General features: G+C 40.9%; 1 protein-coding gene across 3 annotated transcripts in view; it reads right to left on the bottom strand.

Moving 5' to 3' along the window:
* Positions 1 to 23,508, bottom strand: part of faf1 (Fas (TNFRSF6) associated factor 1) — a 66,786-nt gene that overhangs the window by 3,498 nt on the left and 39,780 nt on the right. For all 3 annotated transcript variants that reach the window (XM_046391246.1, XM_046391248.1, XM_046391247.1), the window contains 6 exons: positions 18,754 to 18,908; positions 12,540 to 12,676; positions 12,280 to 12,368; positions 7,744 to 7,824; positions 7,097 to 7,174; positions 3,826 to 4,041 (listed from right to left, as the gene is read on the bottom strand). In XM_046391246.1, coding sequence (XP_046247202.1) covers positions 3,826 to 4,041; positions 7,097 to 7,174; positions 7,744 to 7,824; positions 12,280 to 12,368; positions 12,540 to 12,676; positions 18,754 to 18,908 — 756 coding nt within the window. The remainder of the gene's footprint in view (positions 1 to 3,825; positions 4,042 to 7,096; positions 7,175 to 7,743; positions 7,825 to 12,279; positions 12,369 to 12,539; positions 12,677 to 18,753; positions 18,909 to 23,508) is intronic.

Here is a 23,508-nt window from a genome sequence, read left to right as displayed (position 1 = left end):
GAAGCAAAATCTAAAGATCTGGAAGCTTAGCATTAAAAAGCCTAATTTTAAAACTGGAACCAATGAAAAAGACAGATGGTGCTTCTCGGCAATCTTTGATATTTTGTCTTTATTTCCCTATGAAAAATTGTATGACACAAAATAATCAGCTAATATCAACCCCATCTATTTGGCAATATCAAATAGCAGATTTCAGCGCTTAAAACCACATAATTAGCACTTAATGTGGAGTTTAAAATAAATACCACAATTGTAAATCACTTGATTCAAATGAATAAAACACACCGATAACAGAGGAGGCGACACCAAGCAACGCTCAGCCGTGAAAGAAAAGAAAGGGAAAATAAACACAGGCCCTCAAGATGTCCGCTTCCAACATAATCAAACGTGCAGCTGAAATAACGCATTTTTAATGAAGCCATTACAGGCCCTACTATGTTAATTAAAACCAAATAACTTGTCTGTTTTAAACTAGTGTTGTCAAGTGTTTATTTGGCCAATTACAAAAGCAGTGGGAGATCATTATCTGCTGCCAGGAGCGTTGACAGCACGTAGCGCCGGGGCGTGAACAGAAAAGAACAGACCAGAATACGGTACTTCAAAGGGAGAAATGCACTGCACAGCCTGGACGGGGGGTGGGGGGGGTTAGGACTGAGGGGAAAAACAGAAAAACGGGGAAGAAGAGAAAAGGAGAAAACAGGCGAAGTGAAATAAAGAGAGTAGTTTATACTTAAAAATTCAATTTAAAATGTTTTTTTTTTTTTTTTTACAAAAAAGGAATTTGATTTGGGGGAAAAACTGAGAAGACACATGAAGAAATGTAAAATGGCTGGAAAGCAAAGAAAAGCAGAAGCATCATCGCAGGAGATGGGGGCTGTGTGAGCAGGGAGGTAGGGAGGCAGAGGAGAAGGAAAGAGGAGGGAAAAGGAAGACAGAGAGAGGGAAAGCTGGAAGGAGGAGGAGGAGGAATGAGAGGGCTGAAGCTGATGAGGGGATTGAGATCTTTAGCTTAAAACCGAGCTTTTAAAACTCCCTCTGGACACATGTAAGGACATGTCAAAAATACCCGTGATGCGTTTAATTACCAGGTTAAAAAATATTTTTAAAAATTTCCTCCTTAAAATTTAGAATCGAGGAATATTCAAATATTATTTAAGTTGTGGTTAAAAAAAACAGGAGCAATTATAAGCAAAGCACATTGTATAACATTAGAACATGCACTCAAACAGAGCCACATGTCACATCCACGCTCAGAGATGAAGCCATTCTGTGGGTTTGTGTTAGGCTGAGAACAGCCCTGAGAAAGCCACTTTGTGTGAAACTACTTCTAAAATAAACTGCCTTAGTTCTTCCTGTGAATATATGTTCAGATAGCAGGACAAGAAAAACAAAACACACTAGTATAACAGATGTAAAATCTATTTCAGTGCTGTGCAAAGCTTCTTCTGCGCCTTTATTTATTTTTTCTGCATATCTGGTTTTGTCTAAGAATTACTCGTGCCAATTCACTGACAGAGCTGGAAGAAGGATTAGGAGAAGGTGAAATAGAGTACAATATCACAGTGAGAAAACTAATACTCTGCTTTGACAGTGTTTGGGTGCCTACGAGCAGCCGAGCAGGAAGAGCTGACTGTCGATTATTATACCGGCAGTCTAAACATGTTCACCGTGAGCTGAGAGAAGAAGACCTCGGGTCTTTCAACAATGGTTCGCGCTCAACATGTATCGAAGAAAAAAATTCTTGAATGAAAAGCTGAAAACTGAAACACTAAAAGTCTCCCCCTCCTTCCTCAAACTCGCTGACAGTCATAGAAACGGAGAAAGGGTTAGTTCCCTGAGCACGGCTAAGCCTAGTACAAATGATGCCAGTGTAAGGCCTGCTGTAGTGCTGAAGAGATAAGCCACTGATACCAAATGTTGAGGAAGAGACTCGGTCCAAAAATTGGAGACTAATAGACACTTATCCGCAAAGCTACGGGAAGGTGGAGAAATCATGAATCAAAGACATCTGATCTCACTCTGATGTTTTATCTCACACTGTCAAAAGGGAATAAACTGACTCAGTCACGCTGTTCTCCTGGTCAATAAAACGCTGTGGTTTTAGCCAAAAATGTTCGACATAACTTTCCTCAAGTTGGATTGAGTAGATCCACCGATTTGTGTTAAAGCCGAGTGAATGGAAATGAAATAAAGGAGGCTGACGAGGAGGGAAATAGCAAAAGAAAGAGTGACACTGCACAAAGCTGCTGAAAACTAGAAAAGGGAAAGAAGGTTTCAACAGTTGTGCAGTATTACAAATGCAATAGTGGTCTATCCTCTATCCTCTGATCCTGGCAGAGCAACAGTGAGAGCGTCTGGACGGGATGGAGGCTTTCTATGCTCCCCTCTCATTTAATTACAACACAGAGCTGCAGGATTAGACAGGGGCCTGTGTTCACAGCCTCATACTGGCACTACCACTGAGCTGCTTCCCTCCTCTCTTTCCCCAAATCTCTCGCCTTTCTGTTTTCTGGAATTATCTCCCATCTTCTTCTTTTTAATATCTTCTCCACTTGTCTCCTCTATCCTTCTCTCTTTCAGACTGTTTCTCTGATTAAATCTTTTTCTTTGTTTAGGCTTTTCTCTTCTCTGTTCTCTTTTTGACTAGTTCTTCAGTCACCATCCTCTTCTCGCTTCTCTACCCCTCTAATCCTCCCATCCTGTTTTTGCCGGAATTTCATCTGCGATGCAGACACATCTTTATCTCTGTCTCAAACACATGTTTACTCTTGATTATAAAGAGACAACTGTGAATCCTTTAAGTGACAAAGTTGTGAGCGGGGCATGTGTTTGCTTGAAAATATTTGTGCATGTGTTGAAGTGTGTGATTGTGACGAAATGAAGAGTGTGAGCTACGCGTTAATGTGTGTGTTAGTTTGAGGTGTTTGTGCCCCAGCGGTCTCTACAGACTATGATGGCACACTGCCTGGGCAAGCCTACACACACACCTCTATACACCCACCCATCCCTCCACAGTCACTCTGCTCTTGATTAATGGAAATCCCATTTTTGTTTCCAGCAGTATGGCTAATTAAACTGGTAGTTAAAACAGTGCTCATTAGCTCGCTACCACAGAGTGCGACGACCAAGCCCTCTAATGACTGGTTGTAGCTGGCTGAGTGCTGCTGGGCGTCAGCAGAAGAGCCATAGAGAATACCACTGTTAGTGCTGACAACTGTATCCTAACACAGTCATGGTGTACTGTACTGACGACAGACTGATACTAATTAATATTCACTAAATAATAATATGTGTGCGCAGGTGGATGGATAAACACTTGGCTTAACTTGAACCATCACAGGTACGAGTAAACATAAGCAGTGACACACCAATTTTCCCGCAGCACACTAACAGTGAAGACAATAATGACAAAAAGCAAGAAAAAACATCACTCATCCACAACAGATTGTCTCAGCTATTATCCCTGCTGCTCTGCAGTCACAGCCGTCGCCTGAGGTTCAGCCTAGGCCCAAACGGAAAAGCCAATTACAGCTGTGGATCTCTCCAGCAGAGATGTGAGAGCTGCGGCCGAGAAACCCTCATAACCCGCTGCTACTCTTGTGCAGCGAGGACACATTTAGCACTTGGGCAGAGAACGTGGTGAAAATACTGCCCGAAATGAGACGGGGCAATTCATAAATCTTTCCATCACCATTTATGAATTTTAAAGCTTAGATGTGTTAAATTTTGAAAGGCATTTGGCTGGACGTACATAATCAGAAAGTGTTAATTACTTTGTAAACTTTAGCCAGCTTTCTCAGCAAGTGAGTAAGATACAACACTCACATTTCTACGAGGGAAGGTGGTGAGGAGCTTAAACTCTTCAAAGGGGTATCCCTTGGAGGCCACAAAGTCGAAGAGGACCTGAAGCTTACAGCTGCCCAGGAAACGCCTTTCCAGAAACTCGCCACTCGGTGTGCGGATTCGCAGTTTGCTGATTTGCTCTCCAGAATCCTCGTCAGGCTCTGGCGGTAGGGCCTGCTCCAATGACAAGCGGATTGCCTGAAAGGAGGGGTGGAGAAAATGCAGTATTTTGGTCAGTATAGCTCAATGATAATTGTGTAGACGCCTCATAATCACCAGAGACATGTCCAGATTTCAATTATACAATTGTTCAACCTGGATTTCTTTGTTTCTAGAGGCAAAGAGAGGTAACACGACAATCACAAATTCTTTGGTGATCATACCGGATGATATTGCCTTGTTTCATAAACTGATGAATACTACTACTCGGTACTAATACATGAAAATGAATCAAAGGAAATTCAAAAAAAATGAAGAACAAATATACAGCATAAAGAACTTTAGAGTAGTGTTTCAGTGTTGCATGAAGGCAGAGATGTTTACATACAAGAGCAATCATTACTGATGCAGCAACGACACTGGCCAGATAAAGTCTCTTCATTTTTTAAAATTAACTTTAGAGTTGGGCCATATTTTGGCAAGTAGGCAAAATAAAAAAGCCTCGTAACACTGGCAGTTACACTGATGACGACACGACGACAACCTGACATTAATTAAGTGATCTTCTTGTCCTGAGAATGTTATTAAATTAGCTGCCCTCGTGGCACAGCATGTAGCATTTCAGTATGTGAGAAACAGCCTTCTCTTGTGTATCACTGATAGTTTGAAGTTTCACAAGAGCTGAAAACTTACTTTATAGACACTAAATTTGGTAATACTGTGTACACAAAGACAACTATATACTGTCATCTTCCACAGCCAAGTTAATCAGCTCTCCTGTGCTTCAAAAACTGTGCTTCAGCCATTCCCTTGAGCCTTCCACTTCTTTCTGCTCCTGCCCCCTCACCTCCTCCTCCCCCAGCTTGTTGTTCCTGTTTGGCCAGCCGGGGAGCATATGCTGTGACAACACGCCCCGGCTTTATTTACACACCATAATGCGATTATATTTCATAAGAGTGTACAACAGTAGCTCATTAGCAGCTTCTGGTGTTGGGTGGGCAGGGTAGCACGCGTGCCGCTCTGCCATCAGCTCCCTCAGGTAAAAGAGCTGATGCTGACTGAGTTAAAGTGGCCCCTGGGGAGAAAGTTACACACACACACACAAATAAGGAGAGTGTGTGTGTGTGTGTGTGTGTGTGTGTGGTGGACATACAGACAGTCAACCACAGACACAAGCAGAAACACCCACACAAGTGAGAGGCAGCGTCCCTAAAGGAACCGCAGGACACACGTCTGGCCGAGCCTCGGGCCCAGGCTGCTCCACACAAGTAATGAGAAGCATCTATCCATCCATTTACCTGCCTGTCCAGCTCCGCTCGGGTAACCACAGAAAGCAAACAGATGATGGGTGTGTGCCTGACAGCCACACAACTGTATGCTAAGACCCCCTGAAGGAGGTAAATAGTAAAGTCAACCTACACAGGCACATGAATTGCACACTGCACCCCCTCCCGCACCCCCTCAATTCACCACCTCCTACTTTCATCTCACTCCTCTTTGCACAAAGCACAAAATCACAGAGAGAAAGCATTCCCACTAGCACTGTCTGCTCTCTGGTGGGAACTGATGTTTTTGTTGTGTCTGCAGCTTTTTGTCGTATACAGAAGTGGGTTACCACCTCATAAGACTCAAGTGAAAACTGTCAATGACAAAAATTAAAAATTATCTGGAGTTCAAGGGTAAAAACAGCTTATGTGGTCGCCTCTTCGCTTTCTCAGAGAGCACAACATGGCAGTTTTATGATAAAAAAAATATTTCTTATTGTTATTGTTGTATAACAACAAATTAGCAACAAAAAAAAAAAAGAAAGAAAAAAAGTCGGGTGGAAATAAATCGATTGACCTACAATATGAGAAGTAACATAATTTAATTTAATGCAAAAATCCAGGGATAAAATGTAGACTCATATAGGAATATGTAACTGAATTGACATTTTTTAAATTAAATATGAATTTTGCCTATATTATATATTGCAGAAAATGGAAAGTCTGATTCAAGCTGACACAAGGAGCCTGCAAATTATTGTTAATTTTCAGTTTTTCTTCTTACATTATTTAAACAAATTTTTTTTCTTAAAGTGTCTGTTCCTTACTCACCCAAGAAACAAAAGAAATTGTTCAAGAAGAGAATTAATAAATAATGTATCTGTGGAAAATGCAGTATTTTGTTGTGATAAAAAAAGGGAACACATTTTAGGTCCTGTCCAACACTTTAAGAAACATAAGCTAACACTAGTGTGTTAGCAAAGGAGATACCATGGTAACCATAGAGGTTGGGCAGAGAAAACTGATATTAGAAGAAAATACAGGACCATAGTGGTTATTGTTGTTGAAAATACACAGGCGTGTAACACACAGTTTGGTTATTGGACCTCAGTGATATAATTAAGAAAGGCCAGCCAGGGACTCTTTTGTTGCTTTCTGTTTAACTTAAGTGACAAATCACCTGAGCAAGCCGGGTCACCCAATACCACTCGGTGCCCTCAGGCTCTGTGCTGTTGAGCAAACAACAATCAGCGAGGACTACACTGTATTACTATAGACTGTATTACAACATCAGTGCCATCTTCACAGACAATTATTGTTTTTCCTGCATGCGTGACAGTGTGTCTGCCTGCGTGTGTTTGCCCCCCTTTCACATACAATAATTGTTTTCAAGTGAATATGTCTGTTTGCTTAGGCTGTGTGTGTGTGTGTACATGAATTGCCTCAGTCTTTTGTTCACTTGGGTTTCAATATAAGACCGTGTGCTATACCAATGTAAAGCAGTTAAACAGAACAATAACTGTAAGGTGACATTCACAGGGATGGGCCTTACTGTAATTAGAATATTTCACCCTCTGAAATGGCTGCTAGCCTGTTCAACCACACAACACACATCTCGTCACTGACTGGCAGGCTTCACCGAAACCACAATCTAATTGACTCATTATAGTGAAGTGAGAGCATGGCAGATAACAAAAAAAGAAAGCACAATGGCACTAGCACTGCGTGCTGGCAAAACATATCACTGTTCAGCTCAGTGTTGAAGAATATTAATTTAGGTAATTTGAATAATGTGAGTAATGGTGTGTGTGTATGGATGTTCTTCTCACCTCCTTCTCCTCCTCTTGCTCCTTTCTCATCTGTTCCAGACGAACCTGCTCGGCCTCCTCTCTCTCTTGGGCTTCTCTCTGAAAAAGAAAAAAAGAAAAGTAACAGCAGAACCAACATCAAAATACAGAGTGACATGCAACCCCTTTGAATGAGAGATCCCACTAACTTTCAGACACTCAAGTCTCTAAATCTAATACAAGTTAAAGACATAACACAAAAACAGAGAAAAGCAGCAAAGCCTCGCTTTTGAAAAGGAACCAGTGATTTTTTTTTTTACTTGATAAAGTAGTACTGATTAGTGGCTGTGATAACTGCTGAAAAATCTTCTTGTTGATTGACTAATCTACAAGAGTCACTGTATTTCATTAAAATGTTTTTTGTGTTAAAAAGCATTAAACTTTGAAAATGACAGCAGCCACTGTGGCACAACTCACTGTTTTACAAGTGATAAAAATAAACAAAAATAAACTAAATATATCTAAATAATAAAATAATAAACAAAAATAAAAAATCATAAAAATGAAATTGGAGACCACACAAACTCATCGCAGAAGCAGTTCTTGTACTGTTTTGGTTAAACCCAACTACAACAACTAACTCAGTGCTTGGAGATTCAAGTATGCAATTTGTTTTATTTTGAAAATACCTTTTTACGGTCAGCCTCTAAAGACAGACGGTAGGCCTCATCCTGTTCTCTCTTCACTGTCTCTCTCGCCTCTCGCTCATCCTGGGTAGACAGAAAGTGGGGCCCATTAACTAACAACACAATAAAGGACACACAATGACAAAACATCTAAGCAGAGTTGGCCGGTGTGGGAGCCAGAAAGAATCCAGCAAAAGAAAATGCAGCATGTCAAGTGTGGTTACGTACAAACACCAGGTATGAAAGAGTAGCACCAGAGGGGAATTCATTGTGACTGGACTGTCATTTACCAGACCCTGAGCCTCTTTTATGTTCTCTCATCTCAGTTTCACCGTCCTTTTCTCTTTGCATTCACTCTGCCTCTCTCTTCCTGTTTGTTCAGAGGGAAGGGAACAGGCAGCCCTTCTCTTTCTACCTGCTGTGGCTACAAAGTGTTTTATAAAGACTCGGACTAAAAACGAGTGTCCATTGTGTTAACTTTGCACAGCCATTAGTTTTCTATTTTCTGAAGACCCATGCTGTGTGCCAGCCCGGATATAGCACAGTAAGCTTATTGTGATGATCAGACGGCTACTGTGCAGCTAAGCGGTGGCTAAGCAAAAGCACAGTGTGCATTGTGGTATTTAATCAGAAAATGCAAAGGATACATTTGTGCTTTTGGCCTGCATAATAGTTCAACATTCAAAGGAAACTGTAAAAGAATGGTAGAGAGGGACAGAAGCATCAAAAGTGGCTACCTTCAATAGACTGGCCCTGAGTCACGCAAACAAGGCGCTCGTTTGATACTCATTTTGTACTGTTAGGTGTTTTCAAATGCATCATCTGCTCTGAATGTGCATGAGAGGCATAATGTGGAACGTTAATCTGGCATGACTCTGCTCAAACACAACGTGATTTTAGAGACCTTATCTTTGAAGGAAAAGGAAAATTGAAGGGAAATCTTAATGCTTCAGCACACCAAAACATTTTGGACTATGTTTCCAACTTTGTGGCAACAGTTTGGTGAAGGCCCTTTTCTGTTCCAGCATGACTGAGCCCCACTGCACAAAGCAAAGTCCATAAAGACATGGTAGGATGAGTTTGGTGTGGAAGAACTTGACTGGCCCACACAGAGTCCTAACTTCAACCCCACTGAACACTTTTGGGATGATCTGGAGCAGAGGTTTCGAGCCAGACCTTTTCATCCAACATCAATGCTCGACCTCACAAATGCTCTACTGCCTCAATGGGCAAAATTCCCCAAAGAAAACTGCAAAATCTTGTGGAAAGAATGAGAAGTCAATAAAGTCCCTTTTGAAGTAATGGTCAGATGTCCCAATACTTTTGTCAATTTATTTATTTTGGGGCAGCACTGTCTGTGGGTCATGGTCATATCCTACCAAGAAGGTCTGCTCGGACCTGTGGTCCTGTTGGGTTACGTTTCCCCCGAGTGCTTCAGTTTCCTCCAATACCAAAAGATATGCAGATATGCTGGTCTTCACATGAAATGTATGTGAATTGACCTGACATGAAAATAACCTGTGACGCAGACCGCAAAACCTGCAGTGAGTTGTCAGTCGGTTACTAACTACTTCTCTAAAACACAGACAGCCATAAGGATGACTAGCGAGTCAGTAACGTTGGTTGAAGGCACAATGTGGCTGCCCAGCTGCTCCTTTTCCAGACAAACACAAAAGTCACTGTGAGAGAGGAATGTCTGGGCTGGCTGGATGTCTGTGCTTGTGTCTGAGTTTGTCTTTGGAAAGGTAAGGCAGGAAACAAAAAGAGAAAAACGGAAAGAAGGGTGAGGGGAGGCAGCTAGAGAGAATGGGAAATTCACCAACGCTGCTACAGTAAAGATCCGCTTAATCCAGTGTCAAGGTTGACTTCACCTTGGAGATGGAATATGTTCTGCCAGCAACAGGATATGGGAAAAAATGCAGGAGTTCTTGGTACTAATCATGAATAATCACATTGAAGCATTATGCTTTCACTATCACTTCTCAAATCCATGTGTCTTGTGACATTTTCAGAAGCTACTTCCTTCTGGGAGGCCACCTGGGTAATTATCACACCTCAATACCATTTCAGGACAGCTCTACTGCTACTTTTGAGCTGTGGTAAATCTCATTTTATTAAACCAGTTGTTGCAATGATTATAAGAAAACTGATAATAATGTGGTGATGAAATATGTTGTGCAAATACCATAAAATCATACATAATACCATAAAAAAGAAAAAGAAAAAATACAGTTTCAATCTTTAATAACATTCCTTAAAAAGAAGAATGTTCATTATGTAGACTATAGTGGAAATGTATATTACTTTTCTAACATCCACAGGAAAAAGAAGAAGCTTGGAGGAAAGCAACATTAACCAGAGTCTCTGTTAAGTGATGAGTTTGGTCTGATGAGACACACATCCTCACACTAGCTTACTGCTCATGTACAGTATGGGATTCTGGCTGTTTGGGGAATGATCCCATTTACACATTTTCATAAACAGAAATGATCCCATTTACAAACTGAAAATATGGATTGCTTTTGGTGCGAACACTAGAATTATTTGAATTCTACTAAAGGAAAAAGATAGCTGATTGCTGAGTGTCATTCCCAGGTCGTCAGATTTTCTCCCATTGGTCAGGTCACCGAAATCTTCCAGGACATACAGACTGACACCAGCATTTTCTGAGGGAAACTTCACTAAAATTTCAAATGATACTTAGCCTTGAGTGCAGACGTGGACTGCACCTGAAGATTCACAGCACATGTACATACTCTAAATACCCCCTGTCACTTGTTGTCTCTAATGATTATGTGATGAATGTCAACAGTGACAAATCTATAATGAAGCTAGAGCATTGTAGCAATAATAACAGCACAAAGGGAGCACCTGCCAGTCAAAACTCAGTGACCTGCCAGAGGAAGTCAATCAGGGTGTGTGTGTGTGTGTCTGTTTGTGTGTGTGACTTCATTCCTAAATCATGGTTCCCATAACTGTTGTAAATGCAAAGACCATTGAATTAGCATTGTTAGAGAGGCTGTTTGGCTGACTGACTGTTTAACTATTAAATTCCTGATACGATGTGACATCTGTCATCTGTAGATACAGTAGTCAAATAAGAGGCTTAACAATGTCAGAGACAAGAGTGTGGGAATAAGAGAGACAAATGATCACAACAGATGATTTCATGGCTGACACAAAGCTTGAAACATCTGTGTGTATGACAGGTAGGAAGAACAGGCTCTTCTTATTGTACATTAATCTTCATATTCACAGTCCCAGGCTCCAAAAAGCAAAGCTGTATATTTTAGAAAAGAAAAGAAATATTATTAAACTTATTAACAATAAGTGATTAAAACAAAAGAGAAAAGGAAAGCTTGCGAGGATTTCTCTCATGCTCAGCTGTCTTAGAACTCGTCAGGACAAAAACACCCAGAGTGCCACTGGTTCTCTTGTTTGATGTCACTGAGCAAACATATCAGTCAGTGGTTAAAAACTAAGAGGGTCAAGTGAATGTCTTTGACAGTGAGAACAACACCCTGTCGTACTGTCCCAGACTCCTGTCCAAGGCATGAAAAACTATCACCACTGTATGTGGTGTTTTTCCACTGTCTGTTGGAGCAAAAGAGGAAGTTGACAAACACAGAGCAGCACAGGGGTACAGAGACGCTGTAGTGAATGGGAAATGAGTGTTCTTACTTGAAAAACTGTAGCTTGCACTATAAACTAGAACTCAAGCTCAGAATTCTCTGCTTGTCATGAGGTATAGCACAGTGTAAGAGTGCTGTCTGATCTGTCTCAGCATGTTGTCATTTACCTCTCAAACAGGAAATAAAAGGCTGGCTCATCTGTCCCGCTACTGCCTTTCAGTGTAGGTACGGTCAAGGGCTACATACAGGACATTAAGGTAAACGATCTGAACTGTTGAGAGTGGTATTCACAGTTCCAAAACAAAACCTGTTTAAGTCCAATGTGCACAAGCTTTTTCTCTTTTTTAAAAAAAGACCTAAGCCCAAAGGAGCCAGAGGACAGTTGGAGGTTGTTTGAAATAAACTCAAGAACAGACGTGTTTTAAAGTGTGATTAACCTCAGCAGATCCAAACAGCACGGTGTCAACGCTGCTCATGAGCAGCCACAGTTGAAAAAAGCAACATTCCATGTTATTTTGCCTGCACATCACTAATTTAAGTACATAACAGTGAAATGCTGCAGCTGTAACCATTTAGAAGGGGAATGTTGCGGAAAGAAAGTCATGGCATCTGGGTCAGGTCTTACTTTCTCTAAGAACAGATACTTGAGCTTCTGCAAACTTGAGTTTCTGGCTGGGCTTTTAGTAAGAATGGGATTTTAATAATAATTTATTTCTGTCCACAAAAGTCATTAAAAGAAAAAGTTTAGTCAACAGGAGCAGACTGTGTCGCCCAAGTGAAGGTAAGCAGAAAGTGGTGAAACATGCACAAGCAAGTCATATATTACTCATACTAATCCGCATTTTCTACATTGTTAGGAATCAGTTTTACCTTTGTATCCTGACTTGAACTCGACTCTTTACTTTACCTCATCTTTGATGTCTTCTTGCTGTTGTGCTGTGAAGATCTCCATTGCTCCCATTAATCTCATCATCAGCTCGTCCACTGTTGTATTGCCTAAAGATAAAAAAAAAAAAACAACAAAAAACAACAGCAAGAGCAACAAAAAAAAAAGACATGTATAATTTGTGTAAAAGTGTATAATTTAATTTTTGTGTTTTTAGATTATTTACAGACAATATCTGTAGATGTGATGGTTAATCATGTTATTAATAAAGCCGTAATTACCTTGAATAACATTTAGAACTTCATTGGATGTGCGTTTGCCCATGACTATAAGGAGCAGGGGGAACTGGTCTGTCTTGTATGTCCGTATAGTCTGTGTCACCACACTGCCAAAGTGCCTCGTACACATGGTGAGTAGTCTGGAAGACGAAAAAATAAAAATCTAATTAACTGTTTTATTCTGTTTCACTCACCTGGTCATCTTTTTCAAAATTAAACACATATTTCAGTTCCCAAAATTGAAATAAGTAAATAAATAAACAAATACACCAGACACATACAAACACATGCATGTGTACAAGTACACACAGACAAACATTTTTGCAAGATATGAGAAAGGAGGTGTGTACTACAGTCTTTCCAACTGCAGCAGCAAAAAGAAATACACACAACTGATAGCATTAAGGACTTTAAAACCAATTCTGCTTTTTCTTATTCCATCAGAGTGACATGCTATCTCAATTGGAACCGTAGATGAATTAGTATTCCTCACCAGACACCCAGAATTGATAGGGCAAGAGAGGATTTCTTATTCCATTACAAAGACAGAACTTTTTAAATTAACATTTCAGAGAGGGAAAAGGGTAGCAGGCAGCCGGGGCCCCGCCAAGCTCCCTGTAAATGTCATAATATTAATGAATTGCTATAGACTGAATGCAAATATAGATTAGCTTTTTCTCCCGCCTTTTAATAAGATCTACTTTAATAACTGGCTGGTAAAATAGAGAAGTAATGGAATGGATGGAGGGACAGCGGGTCAGAGGAAGAAGATAGATGGAAGGTATGCTGTCTGAGAGGGGGTGTAGCTCATTAAAACATGCCTAAACCAAAGCTAAGTCAGCTACTTGCAGACTTTTCAAACTGCGAAATTGAGTACTTGAGCTCATTGCAGTAATAATCACAAAAGTACATGCTGACAATACAGATGACAAACTGAAAGTTTAGTGCAAGACAAGAAAGCCAACTTAACTTAAAGCAGGAGTGATTTTCTTATATTTTAGGAATATGACAAACTAAACCTTTCAAAACGTTGAACTTTAAGTGACCTGTGTTTTGCAATGAAGAAGTCGGGTACCCTAAATCCCACTGATCATTTTGTCCTGACATTTGTCCCTGTTCAGACCTCGACCCAGGCAGACCATAACAATGGCCCGCAGGGAAACTCTAACCTGTAATGAAAGGCCAGGGAACAATGGACACTAACTTGAAGGGTAACCCAATCTTAAATCTCCCATCAAACATAAGCCAACCTGCTTTGGTTTCTATCTCAAACCCAAGGACATCAGTACACCACAGCACAAATCATCACCATCATCACAATATTAAAACTGCTCTAGAAACACATCCAAAACCTACTACGTATCAACTGTATCTAGGAATGACAGAAATGTTGTAACCAGGATATGAAGCAATTATGAATCCACCTAAAGAACAAGTATGGACACAACACCGAGGGCAGGAGGAAGTCAAGCTACTGCAGGAAGCGAGGTGAACAATCCAGCACAGTCTCATCCACCCATAATATAACATGGTAAAGAATGTAGCCTAGTCTGTACCAGACCTGTGGCCTTTAAAATCCTTCAGGGTTAATGAAATACAGAGGAAACACCTGCATGCAACTTGCGGCTAATGTGAGTTTAAGGCTTTGCTCCGATGGTTAATGTGATTGACAGCTTCTAATTTGTAACCCATCCCATCTCCATTTCTCACTGCACATCCAGACAGCTAAAATAGTTAATGTTTCCCTGGTCTGTCACATCACATTTCTTCCCATCAAAGTGTTGCGTGAAGATGCGAGTGGAGTGGTTCGACCTGACATTTGCTCCAGTGAGCAGCTGATGAGTCAGGTCAGTACAGTAGCACTGCAGGGAATGTTTTTGCCAGCCACCTGTACGGGAATATGTATGAGAACCGGATGCTCTGATGGTTCACTGTGTCATAAACACTTTGTTTCAGAGCAAACGTGGACATGTTTTGATTTGAAAGTGACATTTTGTTCTCCCTCTCAACCAGTTATGTTTTCACATAGGAAGATGTCAAAAGGGGAAGTCAAGTGTACGGAACAAGTTTGCACTTTGGCTTGCCTCTGCGCTTAGCCGTTAAGATAATGACTCACACTCTAAGGTCATTAACAACAAAATGAACACCCGTATTTCTGATTTCTGTTGAGCCCTTGTATACCATTAAAGGTCCAAATCTCCACATAAAAAAGTCCTGCTGTCTTGTCTTTTGCTTGCACAGATATGTCAGCCGGGAAAAAATGTGTAATAGATTGGATGATCTGATAAAATGATCTACTTTCAGTGCACTTATCTACTGATAGTTTCAGTGTCTGTCATATGCAATGCGGGCACAGCACATGTATGATATACAAGATTAATTTCCCATGGATGACAATGACACTGGCATCCAATCAGCAGAACTGCATTTATGCATGATTAATCATTTAACTGGTAGGCCTGTGAGAATATTGAGCAAAGCAACAGGCACATTCCAATATCAGCAGGTTCATCACTCTCTCTCTCACACACACACACACATAAATAGGATACCTTTCTAACAGCCTGTGTGATTGATGCCAATCACCAGTCACTTTGGATCAACCAGAGAGCGTGAGAATGCAGAGAAGCAGTGTATGTGTGAGTGAGCGAGTGTGCACATGTGCATGCATGCGTTAGCAGAAAAGCTGTGACTAGCTGTGTGTGATGAAAAGCTCCAGATGTTGCCTGCCTTTTAATGTGCAATAAAAAGGCTCAGCTGGGGCAAAAAGCAAAGGAGGCCAATGGGAGAGAAAGGAGAGTGGAATGAGGGAAGGAGGGAAGGAGGGAATTGCCTTAAAAAGAAATAATGGAGGGGCGAGGTCAGGGTGTGAGTCTTTCTTAAATGGTTGCTACCAGAGGGCAGGCTTAACTCTGAAAGTTCTGGGAGAGGGAGAGAGTTGAGGTACTGGTATAAAGAGAAGGGAAATAAAGAAAGATGGAAGGATCAGGAAGGAGATGAGAGAGGAGATGGAAAAGATGTAGCAGAACGATGAGGGGAAGTGGAAGGGAAATGAGGCTTGCCACGAGCACAATGGCAATGAGAAAACCCAATCAAATCCTCAGAATGTCAACACTGAACCTGCAGGGAAGCCAATCATGTATCACATATTGCAGACTAGATTTATTTTCAACTTCTTTTCTAGTATTTTTCTATGTGCGCTATCCAGATATAAATTTCCATCCCAGTAGCTGGAGCTGTGTAACAAACAGGTGTCACACAAACCTGCCAGTTACTAACACAGGCTGCTGGAGCTGCACCAGGACTTAGAAAATTAATGGACAGATAGAGATGTTTAGACTCCAAGGGAGTCCTTCGTCTCCCACTGACCCTCTATTCAGACAGCTTAGTCAAGATTGCCCAATCAGGGGCCTCACCATGCAAACACAACGCCTTTTGTTAGCATGCAACCTGCGAGTTTCAAAAAGAGAATGAAATAGAAGAGAGAATGAGAAGACAGAGATACAGGGTGGGAGCAATGGAGTGAGAGTTGAATGCTAGCAATTAAGGACATGTCCACACTAAGGCGAGCAGATTTGAAAACGCTGTTTGTGTCAAATGAGGTTCTGCCCACACTAACATTTTAGATCATTTTCTAAAAGCTCGCTGTCCACATAGAAGTGACAAAACAAAGATCTCATCTCCAAGCATAGCGGGCTTCAAACTTAAATAACTAAATCACTGTAAGTAATGAGACAGTGCAGACCACTAATTAAAACTACATTAACCTCCTCTAACAGAAGTATCAAAAACAAGTAGACAGGATAGTAACAGCTCCATGAACAGGGTATTCTAGCAGTTTGCAGAGCCCTCTGCACACAATCAAGCTGCTCTCGTACTGAAACACATTCAATATCCTCTTTATTAGATACCACTCACTATGCAAACAGTCCACTCCTTTAGACAGTAAGTCACATATAAATAAAACATAAGGATTAGGCATGCAGTCAGGGCTTAGAGGTTCAGTTATTGCTCTGCTTAACTTAACAGTTGGCAAAATGCAATACTAAACACAGTATAACTCTGATGGATGCCGGGACCTCTGAGAGGTCCAGGAAATTAGATGATTGTTTAAAGGCCAATTTACTTATTTATTCATTTATTTATTCATTTTTTAAAAAAAACAATCTTGTTTATAGACTTGTGCAATCATTCCAGTTGATTCCAGTTTGGCATCATGACAAAGTCCTGAAAATACCACCAGACTCAGCTTTACAACTGGGCCTATTTTCACCTTTGTTTTTACATTGATACAATTGATTTCATAACTACAGGTGTTAAAACCTTCCTGTCTCCTCACTCATGCAGCACTGTTTCATGGAATATGGTTTAAAGCTGTATCTCGTGTTTCTACTGTTAGCAAAATTAAAAACTACCTGGCACTGCAGTTCTAGCACAGGGGCTGACACAATAACAGGAACTTGATACTACAATGCAATCTCTTACTACAGCCCCACCAATAACAACTGTAAATACTACTTAAGTTGAATGCATACCGATTTGACAAAGTCCCAACAAAGTTAAACCTTAGAGGAGTCAGAAAAGTAGTATATTGAGGAAGAAAAATATTGTAATTTAAGGGTATTATACAGGTGTCCCAATTATTGTGTCCACCCAATACATAAAATAGACAGTGTATGCATCATGGCTTTTGTTTGGATTAGCTTGTCTTTATCTGAACTTCCAACTGCCTTTTGTTCTTTTGTGTTGACAGGCCTCCTTCGGTTACCCCTTTCAGCAACACCTTCCCATGCGTCCAGTGTTCTTTATTCTGAACTGTGACAGTATGAACCAATCAATACAGGCCCTGGCTTCTGGAAATTCCAACAGAGAACATAACAGTGATTTCCAATGTCAAGAAAATCTTGCAGGATGACCTGGATTCATCAAGCAACTCTGTTAGTTGCAACCTGCTAGCCTCCAGTCTGCATCCCAGCCTACTAGCTGCCAGCCCATTCCCCGAGCCTGCTCGCATCAATCTTGTGAGTCACCAGCATACTAGTTTCCTGTCAGCTTCAGCTCCAGTCAGCTAGCAAAGTACCAGTCGGTTACCTTGCTGGCCCTCGTCTCCTCATCCTAATTGCTTCCCAGTTTCTTAGCCTCACCCTCATGTGCCAATAAGGTCCCAATGCTCAGCACTGTGGAAATCCTGTTGCCACCAGTCCCACAGACACAGCTCCCCAGCGCCAGAGACTCCACCACTAGACTCCAGTTCTGACCTCAAGTCTTATCCCGCCTACATTGCTAGACTCCAGAGTGGTTCACATCTCCATTTGTCCTCCTGCAAAGCCTCCAGAGCAGTTAATTTTTCTCCACCAACCCCCAGGCTGTCCACCTGAGGTGTCCTGCGCTGACTCTGCTCTGCCTCAAGGCCATCCGCCAAAGGCCTCCGGTTCATCTGTTTTCCAGCAGTCGGGGAGTCTGCCTGACATTTCCGATTTTTCTGATTTGCATCTCTATATTTATCCCCATGTTCTTTTTGTTGTCTTTTTTGGACCTCTCTCATTTGGACAATTCCTCGTCCATCCATTTTGACAGATTAGAGCCCTATAGAGCTACCATAGTATTAAGTAATCGACACACAACACCATTAATAACCACAAGTAGACCACCTACAGTAGGCCCCTATATCCAGCCAGTGGTAAGCGTGTGTATTAATTAGCTACTGTCTAGTATTATGTTTAATTTCACAGGCATGACCTCATTGTCTTGCTGGCTTTACCAATCGCACAGCAGCTACGTACATCGTACATATGTGTATGTATTGATGCAACAAATTCTGTGTATGAAATGTTAATGTGAATGAGTGGTTTTAGAAAAGTAAGTGCTATTAAATAGGCTATATCTCATTACCATTAAAAAAATAAATATTAAGATGACGGCTAAAAATAGATTAAGACATCATTTCTACGACTCTGAAGAAGAAAATCTAACACAACCTCTGGTTTAGAGCATCAAAATAGTAATTTTAAGTCATAAATGTAAGTCACATAATACAGTTGAAACAAAGGAATGCACTGAACTATGCTTTGTGCCTTTATTCACATCACAAATGCAATATTGAGTAAAGGCAGCAAAACACACAGAGGTAAAGGAACAAAATACAAAATGACATAACGGCTAAATCCTGCAGCTCTATGGATCAGCAGACCACCTGAAAATAATCAAAATCCAATACCTGGCTTTGTTAGCTTCTTTAGTGACATCCCAGGCCCATGTAATGAAGTTCTGGCTCAGGTAGGAGACAATGGAGTCAGCACACATCATTTGGGAGCAGAAGACGTTGCTGAGGACACTGTCATCATTGTGGAGGTAGATGGCCAGCAGCTTTCTCTGTGGAAAGGAGCAGAAAAGAAAAGAGACATTGGTCTTGAAGTGGAAGGAGTTGATTCAGTGTTAGTGGGGGAAAAAAAACAGCATTGGTCGGCTGTAAACGCAAGTTCAGCTTTTTGTTAAGTTTTAGTAAAAGAGACGTAACAGTTCATGTTTGAAGAAAAGAACAAAGGTAATTTCTCTTTGAAATGACAAAAAATAATAAGAATAATAATCCTCACACCTCACACCCGAGCTCTCTCATCCACAGGTGGGTGTCTCATCACTGAAGAGACATTTCCACATTATATGACAATAAAATGATATAAGAGATCACCGGGTGCAGAGATAGCATGACTTCTGAAGACCACAGCAAGGCCACAACTGGCAAAAAAGCAAATACCAAGCAAAATCAAATGGAGAGCGGTGTAAATAAAACTTCTCTTGGAGCCGACGCAGATATGGAGAAAACAAAACAGACAAATCACTCTATTTATTTTACACCAAATGCCAGCAGCCTGTTCAGGTTAGTAGCGGCAGGGCCAGACAATATTGACGAAGCTCCAAATCCAAGGATATTGACACCATCATATAAGCCTGGCAGATTCTCCCTACTGACAATCTAATTAAAAAACAAACACACCCACAAACATAAAAGGTTCCAGGGGACAATGTTGGAAATAATGCTCTCTAAATTACATGTCACTTCTCTTGCTATAAAAGAACAAATAAGAAAAACTCTCTCAGTCTCTGCTTAGTGCATTTTTAACCATGGCTATGAGGGGGGAGTCAAGAGGTCTGTTTCTCAGGAGCAGTAATCTAGGCTACGCACGCCAAAAAGCAAAAAATCTACACAGGGCGTAAAACGTGACGGGAAGTGAAAGAAGAAGTTGTGCTATACTGTGGCCTGTGTAGAATAGGAATGGGAGAGCACTGCTGTGTTTGCTCAACGATTAGTGCTTTAGAATAATCTCCAGGGCTCCTAGAGAGAAGGAGCTGGGGACTCATTCATTGGGCCGATTCAACGGCCTGAAAAGATTAAACACTCATGCTGAGAAGACAAGCAAATTCAGTCTTGAGAGAGGAATGAGTGTGAGGGGAGGGAGAGTTTTAACACGTGAAAGAAAAAAAAAAAAAAAAACAACAACCTGATACACGCTCTAACGCTGACGTCCTCACACACATGCGCAGATGCACGAACTTAACTGTGCGGTACCCACAAGTAAAAGACTCACACACATGCATGGTCAATTAGAGAAAGTGTAAAGACTAATCAAAGTGGGCATTTTGGCACACTGAACTCCTTCATCTTAGTTAAACTGTCCATACCCCTCTGTTCCCTCTCTGCTTTCAAGTCAGATCTTTTGTATTGCCCGTCTTAGCAGGGAGGAGAAAATCCCTCAGTTCAGCTAAATTACTAGGTCCAACCTGTGCTAGATAGTGACCCCATAGCCCCTTCCACACACCTGTTCACTCAGATCTAAGCTTGCTTTGTGTGTGTTGGCACAAGAGAGACTAAAGACACAGATCAGTGTTCAGCACTGAGTCAGACTGTATGATCACTGTTCCTCTTACCCTCAAGGTTGATCAATAAAGAGTTTGAGTCATCACATCGCATTTAATTTAAAAAATTACATTTCTCATCCAAATCAGTGAGATTATGTTTTTTTAGTGGAACAATAACTCATTGGCTCGAATTGAGTATTTTGTACAGTGTTGTGGTGACCCCCTAGATGAGGCATCTAGAAATATCTGTATCTGAGATCAGAAGAACAAAATATATATTTTTTTATTCACAGCAGTAAATTGTAGCTGTAGTCCTGGCTTTCTGAACACCAGAGTAAAGCCAACTGTACAGAACCAACCACAAAGCACACAGTGTTTGTTTAGGCATTGCAACACTTTCATGTCTCAACCGCAGTCATGATGAAATGTTGTTAGGGAAAAAAAAATAAAAATTTTGGTGCCTTTTACTTAAACACTGATAGCAACATTATGTAATGCAATATTGGAAGAACACATTATCATTATAAATAATAAGAGTAGTTTCCATTTAATTTCCTTTATCCAGGGGAGATATGAAGCATTTTTTCAACTTAACTGCCAAAACAGCAGAGTTCACATAATACTTCTGCTATGAATGAACGCAGCTACATTATCAGATTAAGTACATACATTGTCACAGTATTCTTGTTCTAAGGGATAATTCATAATGAGCCTGAAAAATACGACAGAACACAGACGCTACACTTTTAACTGTACTCTTCAGTGTGAATAGTGAAATATTACATTATTATTAAATGTAAGATTTGAGGAGTAGTAGTAGTGTTTTGGAAAATGCAGTCTTTAAATGTAAGCTTTATCAGTATCACTTATTTTTAACAAGAAAGTAAACCTAGTTGCAGTTAAGCTGTTAGAATAGTTATTATATAGTTAATCATTATTAGAAATTATTTCTACAACAATTATAAGAAGCAATATTTTTTTAAGAATTAATACAAGCTTTTAGTATTGTCCAATAGGGCGGAAGGAACAATTTATTGTTTTTTTTTAACCAAAATCACAATTTGAACTAATGCGATTAGCAAACGCAAAGGCTGTGATTTCTTTTGAGGCAACTCCTGACTAATGTAGTGGTTGATCACATCTACTGGTTTTAAATTCATGTTGGTGTCCTTGTGTAACAGACAGCTACCTTCACCAATCAGAAAACTGTGTATACGCCCAGCAACAGAAAACACGTGTAAAGAGTCTCGTGATGCCAAAAGGGCTGCTGCAGAACCAGAAACACTGAAGGAGGTCGAGGAATTATTGCAGAAGAAGAGTGGCACTTCCATTATTTGGCAGTATTTTGGCTTGAAGAGAAGTGATGTGCTACAAATGCAATATCGCTCATATATCTCTCAGAAGAATCGTCCAACTAGTCATGATGAGGTGTTCTCCAAAACTGTACATTTGCTGCTAAACTGACATATGATGTAGTGGAAGAAAGGCTTCTTTCCTGTCACTTTCACACTGCTGCACACAGTTATTTATTTTTTTCTTAATCTCTTCTGTTTGGGGAAACGCAAAAGGGGTTGAAAAAGTCCAGGGCTCAGCTGTTATCTTTTTCCTGAAAGACAGCTAATGGTTTTCTGTGGGTGACATTTGTGTCACATCCAAAAATCCCAGGTACAGCACATTTAAGATTGCCACAGAAGACCAGTGAATGGGAAACGGACATGCACAGAAAGGTGCAGAGGGAAGAAGCGCAGAGAGGTCTGGATAGTGATTGCTTTACAGATGGCAGGCTCAGTCTGGAAAAGCAAACACTTCAAAATGAAGAGCTCAAATGACTGATCTAATGACCATGAACACACAGTGGGAAACGCATTCAGATCGATGACCAACCACACAGGAAGCTCTACACACTCTGTGGAAAGCACATTACCTCTGTGTAACAGAAACTGCATCAAATTCTAAACTCTTTCCAATGTGTCATTGAACGAATCAAATTAACTGCCATTTCTATAAATTACACGGTCAGAGCCTAGTCAGATCATTTAGCTTTTGGAAGCTCTTGATCATCTACCTGTCTTAAGGTGGAAAAAAATGTGGGTTAACTCTTAATTAATATATTAAAACGCATGGGAGTAATCACTTCAGGTGCAGGCAGTGAGCCATGACTGAGTGCTGCTTCTGACTTACAGCCCTCGATCTAACAGACATACATTCATCTATATGCCAGAACGCCACTCTGATTCACCAGTGCTCTTTCCTCTTGACTCGGCAGGGCTATTGCTGGGCTTTAAAGCGGATACTTGGCAGTGATAAATCCCTGAACTCCCGTCTCCAGCAAGGCTATGAATTTTGATGTGTCTTTGTGTGTGGCAGACAGGAGAAAGAAGTGGTGAGCAGAGGAGAGCGGGGTTAGAGTGATTAACCACTGCGTTGATGGGGATTTAGTGAGGATCGTGGTTAGTGATGGGTGGCCTATCTCTCTGTATGCTCTGACTAACCGCTGATCCCCAAGAGGGTTCAGCTCAGCTCAGCTCTGCAGCCCAAAGCATTTTCATTAAGGATGGATTGAGTCCATCTCAACAGTCCCCCAACACACACCTTCAGAAACACTTCATCAAATGTAGTGTTTTGCTTAGTGATTAGCCTCTCCCAGGCTTTGAGAGAGTGAGACTGATTCCTCTGTTTATAAACCCACGGAGTAGTACCCCTTCAGTCAAATCTGCCCTATTCCAATATCCTCTTAATGAAGTGGGCTTTTTCTGCACAAAAAAACTAGATTCCTTTTTCGAATGGATGCGAAGCATAGCATGGCTGGATAGATGGGAGAAAGGGATGGTGTAGCCGTGCACATATGCTACTGTGTAATGAAACCGTCAAAAGCAGCATGTTTTGGCCTGTCGTCTAGGACGCTTGTGACAAAACAGGACAAATACGGAACAGATCAAATAGCTTCTGTTTTCATGCACAATTCTTTGCACATACCGAGCATCCCTAAAGCCACTCTAACCACGACACAGTTGGCAGACTAAATCAAGCTCACCCAGAATAAAACGTAATACAGTGAAAATGAATACTATTTTGCCTCTGCGATCTGTAGAGCACAGTGGTACAGTACAGAGTG

Source organism: Scatophagus argus, chromosome 6 (genome assembly GCF_020382885.2).
Source record: "Scatophagus argus isolate fScaArg1 chromosome 6, fScaArg1.pri, whole genome shotgun sequence".
Classification (NCBI taxonomy): Eukaryota; Metazoa; Chordata; class Actinopteri; family Scatophagidae; genus Scatophagus; species Scatophagus argus.
Note: the sequence above shows the minus strand (reverse complement) of the source record. Positions and strands in the feature narration are given on the sequence as shown.